Below are 4,789 nucleotides of genomic sequence, written 5' to 3' on the forward strand. Positions count from 1 at the left end.
TTGTCTTATATATGTTTTTGAAAAAACTTAAATAGTGACCCTCGTAATAATAATATATTTAAATTTTAAGGATCGTTACGTGGCCATGACTTGTGTTGAACTAAATGATTTATTGATGTCGCAATGGACCGCCGATGACTAAATGAATACATTTCGCCGGTATGCACGACTTATGTCTAACGCTGAGTTCTTGCCTCATGATGGAGGTGAGAGACTCAGAGATAGCTGGCTTGACATCGTCCAGCGAATGGGTAGGCCGTTTTGAATTTTGGAGTGTGTTCTTTTTTTTTCGTTCTCATAAAGAACGATAAAATTTCTGCCTAAAACGATAAAAAACTAAAAATCACAACGCTTCTTTGTTCTATTTTCAAAGCAAGATTCCACGGTAATGATAACCTCCGCGATCATATGATCAAGACTGTTCTTGATGCATAGACCGAAAAAAGAAGAAGATTGACATCATCTCTCTCGCATCGAAAGCTGCCCAAGGTCGATTGCCTCAAATCGAGTAAGTAAACTCATTACGATAATTAAAACTTTCGAAAATTAATCCGATCATTTCTTTATTTCAGCTGGAGGTCTTCCAGACCTTTGTGAAGAAGGAGTTTTCAATCTCGACGATTTATTGATGACGCAAGAGCACATATGGGCAAGGGGGGGGGGAAACTTTTCATATTTCTGGTTTGATTTTTTTGTAGCACGAAATTCCAAAAGGGGTGACATTCCTAGAGTAATTTTGGGCGCTCTATCGATCTGCATCATTAATTTTTTCATCCGACCCCCCTTCCCCCTTTTTGGGGGGGCTATGTTTATTTTTGTACCCCCAAAATATATATAGACTTCCATTTCAGTCCCAAGATGTAAAACACCACATGAACCTTCACCCCTACCTAGGGTACTTTTCAGTCCTTTATCGATTGGCACCATTGGTTTTGACCCCCTCTCGTACCCTTCCCCCCCAGGGGGGTGCTCCGGTTTGACTCTTCGGACCCATATTTAAGGTCTTTGGAGTGGAAAAACACATATGACCCTTCACCCATACCCGGGGTATTTTTCAGTGCTCTATCGATTGGCATCATTCGTTTTTTGACCCAAACCCCTATATACACCCCGTCTATCTTTACCCAAACTGGTTCTTTACCGCAATTTAATGCTCGGACCAAAAAATTATGCACTATAATGCACTATAATGCACTATAATGTTGTCCAGAATGATGAGAGAAATTTTTTGGGTCACCTGCCCTCCAAGTCCCCCCACCCCCCAGGGGGGTCGGGGGTCAAAAACCCCCAAGGTGTGATTTTTTTGACCTGAAACCCCGAAATTCGGACTCAGCGTGCCAAAATACCTTAGAATTGATATTTTTCTCATCCACTATTGTGTCTAGCCCCAGTGCCCTCCATTTGGGGTCAAATCCTTCAAAGTCGATTTTTCACTTTTTCGGTCCGGAATTTTGTACCAAAATGTATGACCTACTATAGCTTATTTTTTGCGCACATTTCATTTTTGCCATTGGGCACCCCCTCCCATCACCCCCAATGGGGGTCCCCCTACAAAATTCATGAAAATTTCCAAAAGTACCCCCAAAATAAGGGCCAAACCCTCTCCAAACCCAAAACTAATTACATATTCGGATTTCTTGAGAAAAACTACGTTTAGACACCAAGCATTGTATTCTCTCTAAACCCCCCTTAACACTATTTTGGGGGGTTCTAAAGCCGTTAAGCCAAAAATGTGCTTCGTCACTGAGGATGATTTTTTTAAAACACACACTGAATTTAAAAAAAAAAAACCATTTAAAAAGAAAGCCTTATTTTTGCGATTTGTAGTCATTTTATATTTAAAAAATTCAATTTTGTTCCAAAATGTGGTCATTTTTGACCAAAAAATATCAATTTTGACGCCAGATTTGGATTCTTCGTACCCAAAACAATGATGAACAATTAATTTTTTTTTCAAACACCGATTATCGATTTTCGATTTCCGACAGTGATGGTTTTTTCCTATCTGAATAGCGCTAGCTATTCGCAGCGTTTGAACAGCATTGCTGCCCAGATGCTGAATCGAAGCGGTTGCCGCACGCGTTTTGTACCACACAACATATTGTCATATAGTCTAAGTAACCAGTGAGCTCACAGAGTATGATACACTAATACCATAGTCAGTAACAAACGCATGTCGAACAGAGAATGAACGCGAACGTATATGCTCTGTGTGGTACAAACGAAGTGTGTTGCGCGTGCGGCAACCGCTACGATTCAGCATCTGGGCAGCAATGCTGTACAGGCGCTGCGAATAGCTAGCGCTATTCAGATAGGAAAAAACCATCACTGATTTCCGAAGAGAATCGTTTTTTGAAAAAAATGTTTGGGACAAAAACTAATCTAGAGAAACCAAACATACCTTCGTAATCAGGGGACCAAGGTGGATCACACCCACTATGTCATTGGTCTAGCACTGACCTGCCCGAACACAGTGTAATAAATGATGCTTCAGAGCCAAAAAGAATAAGTGAGCTGTGTATCGAAATTTGTTTTATGAATTTGTTGTTAGTCTGCCGATCCGACCGACCGTCCGACAATTTTATGTCACTTGTTAACCTTGTTGTTTGTGATATTGCATTTCACTCTTTTCATTCGAGAATATGGTGATACAATTACCGACCGTCCGACCGAATGATATGTAAAAAACTAAAATGTATGGTATGTCATAAAATATACATGACTGGTCCGACCGTCCGAGCACTTATGTCATTCAAGTTTTTTTTGGTATTATGTCCGACCGACCGTCCGAGCTCTTATGTCCGACCGAGCACTTATGTCACTGAGCCCCATACAGCCAACTACTTTTTGGCCTAAAATCAAAATCCGGTGGAATTTGGCTGATTGGTGGACTTTCAGGATTTGGCCTGGTTTCGTCACTTCTTCGTTGTCACCATAAAATGTGTAACGACGGTTTGGATTATTCTAAAAGAAGTAGATGTATACTTGCTATTAAGTTCTCAATCCGTTATATTATATTGACGTAATATATTGAATATAACAATTACTTACACATTCAGCGAACAAAGACGGATTCGCCCGGCCAATGTATGAAGAAACATAAAATGGGTTTTGATGGCTTGCTAATGAAGAAAAAGAACACACAGAGAAGTAATACAATGAAAACTAGATGGCTTGTCGTATGAAATTTGGAACTAGTTGACACTCCGTATGAAATTGTATTCGTCCATCTAATTCCATACCAAACATCATTTTTGTGTATTCTCTTTTGTGCGGCTCTTCTTCGTTTATGCTTACAAAAGCGATATTTTGAAATTATTATTTTGGAATTAGATGGAAAAATACAATTTTATACGGAGTGTCAACTAGTTCCGAATTTAATACGACAAGCCATCTAGTTTTCATTGTATAATTTATTTGTGTGAAGTTGATGTGTTTTTAGAAGCGGCTCCCGCATGGCCCGCTATGGCAATTTGGTTCATTACCTTTGACCAATTCCTTCCCGAATGAAAGATGGAGTGCGTAGTTTGAATTGCGCATGTAGCGTATAATCCATTCGAGGTTGACATAAGAGATAGTGCCATAATTATCGCTTTGGAATATATTGTCGGTCGGCACCAAAGAGATGTAATGGCAAAACATTTGAGCGCAAAATTGCCATGCGTGGACATCTCGGTTCAAGAGTACCAACAATAGGGCACGTCTGTCGATTAAGGTACGGTCGATCGTGGTCGATACTTCGGGAGTGTTGGTTCCCTCCTTCCATCCATGATTCCAATCGTTTGAACCAATCATCTGACTTTCAAATTGGCAAAAACCTGCCGCACAGTGTTGCGCCAAGTATTTGTCCCAGAAGCTCATGTCAAAACAGAATGCTCCTAAATAATGTTAATTTTTAGTTTTATATAACATAGAAGTTAGTGTATAAACGGTATTTATTTTAATGAATTTACCGCTTGTCAAGTACCAGTGGTATTCTGGTGCAGAGGCATCGAATGAACGCCGCATGTGTTCAAGCCTTGAACTTCAAGGAATCCTTGGCCGTATCTTTGCGATAAGACCACGCCGACAAGTTGTGTGGCGGCTGATGTAAATGTGGGATAGAATATGGAGGGTGTTTTTTCAGCCTAACCAGAAGTTATTGTATAATTAGCACTAATTTCTTATTCTTTAACCTTTTTCAATTATAACTTACAATGCTCATCATTACATCTTATGTGTGAACATGGCGCCCTCACGACCGTGCATCGACATTTGCACTTCAAGCTTCTTGCGTGAGAGCACAAGGTCGTCAAGCAGGTCTTGATTTTGACGCTGAATTCGGAGTGGTTGTGCTCGTGTCCCTTCTGCCAACTGGCGGTCGGCTGCCTCTTTGCGTTGTTCCAACGAACGGTAGCGCACACAAAAAGAAACCCGGTCCTAAACCGATGTCACTTGAGCAAAAACGCGCGAACGCCGAACGCAAAGAACGGGTGAAACAACGAAAATATGAAAAAGCTCCGCGCGTCTGGAATTTCCAGAAGAAAAAAGTAGGTCAGGGCGATGATGTTCAACCGGGAAATGAAATGGAATCAGACAATTTGCTGGGGCAACAGTTGTTGCAACAGTTAGGTTCATTTGGGGAAGATGGTGGCTACGATATCAACAACGACGACGATGATGACGACAACATGCTATTCCAACAACCTGGCGGTGATGATGATGTAATTATTTTTTATATTATTTTATATATTATATATTTAAATACGTAGGCGACTATTTAAGTTTCTTCAATATGTATGTTTTAGTA

At 40.4% G+C, this 4,789-nt stretch overlaps 1 protein-coding gene across 3 annotated transcripts; it reads right to left on the reverse strand.

Annotated features, from left to right (window-relative positions):
• Positions 1–83: 83 nt before the first annotated feature.
• Positions 84–4,748, reverse strand: LOC116350983. 3 transcript variants are annotated; one of them, XR_004202071.1, is made up of 6 exons: positions 4,196–4,748; positions 3,954–4,127; positions 3,486–3,878; positions 3,052–3,122; positions 2,402–2,964; positions 84–320 (listed from the first exon to the last, which is right to left on the reverse strand). XR_004202071.1 is itself a non-coding variant. In XM_031782999.1 (5 exons), the coding sequence occupies exons 2-5, from the start codon at positions 4,006–4,008 to the stop codon at positions 2,770–2,772; spliced, it is 714 nt and encodes a 237-aa protein (XP_031638859.1). In that variant the 5' UTR covers positions 4,009–4,127; positions 4,196–4,748; the 3' UTR covers positions 2,296–2,769. The 3 variants fall into 3 exon arrangements, 1 of the variants encoding a protein (XP_031638859.1); XR_004202072.1 differs by having other exon boundaries at positions 84–1,770; XM_031782999.1 differs by lacking the exon at positions 84–320 and having other exon boundaries at positions 2,296–2,964.
• Between the last annotated feature and the right edge of the window lie 41 nt (positions 4,749–4,789).

This window comes from Contarinia nasturtii, unplaced genomic scaffold, assembly GCF_009176525.2.
Source record: "Contarinia nasturtii isolate CC-2019 unplaced genomic scaffold, AAFC_CNas_1.1 Cnas_scaffold_4353, whole genome shotgun sequence".
Lineage (NCBI taxonomy): Eukaryota > Metazoa > Arthropoda > Insecta > Diptera > Cecidomyiidae > Contarinia > Contarinia nasturtii.

Bases quoted from the DNA above. Each gene is read 5' to 3' on its own strand.
- LOC116350983 (XM_031782999.1), bottom strand. From the start codon at position 4,008: ATGCGGCGTTCATTCGATGCCTCTGCACCAGAATACCACTGGTACTTG. The intron at 3,123-3,485 runs GTAATGAACCAA...TTTCTTCATTAG, and splicing joins CGGGAAGGAATTGGTCAAAG to CAAGCCATCAAAACCCATTT. The intron at 2,965-3,051 runs GTAAGTAATTGT...TACTTCTTTTAG, and splicing joins CGTCTTTGTTCGCTGAATGT to AATAATCCAAACCGTCGTTA.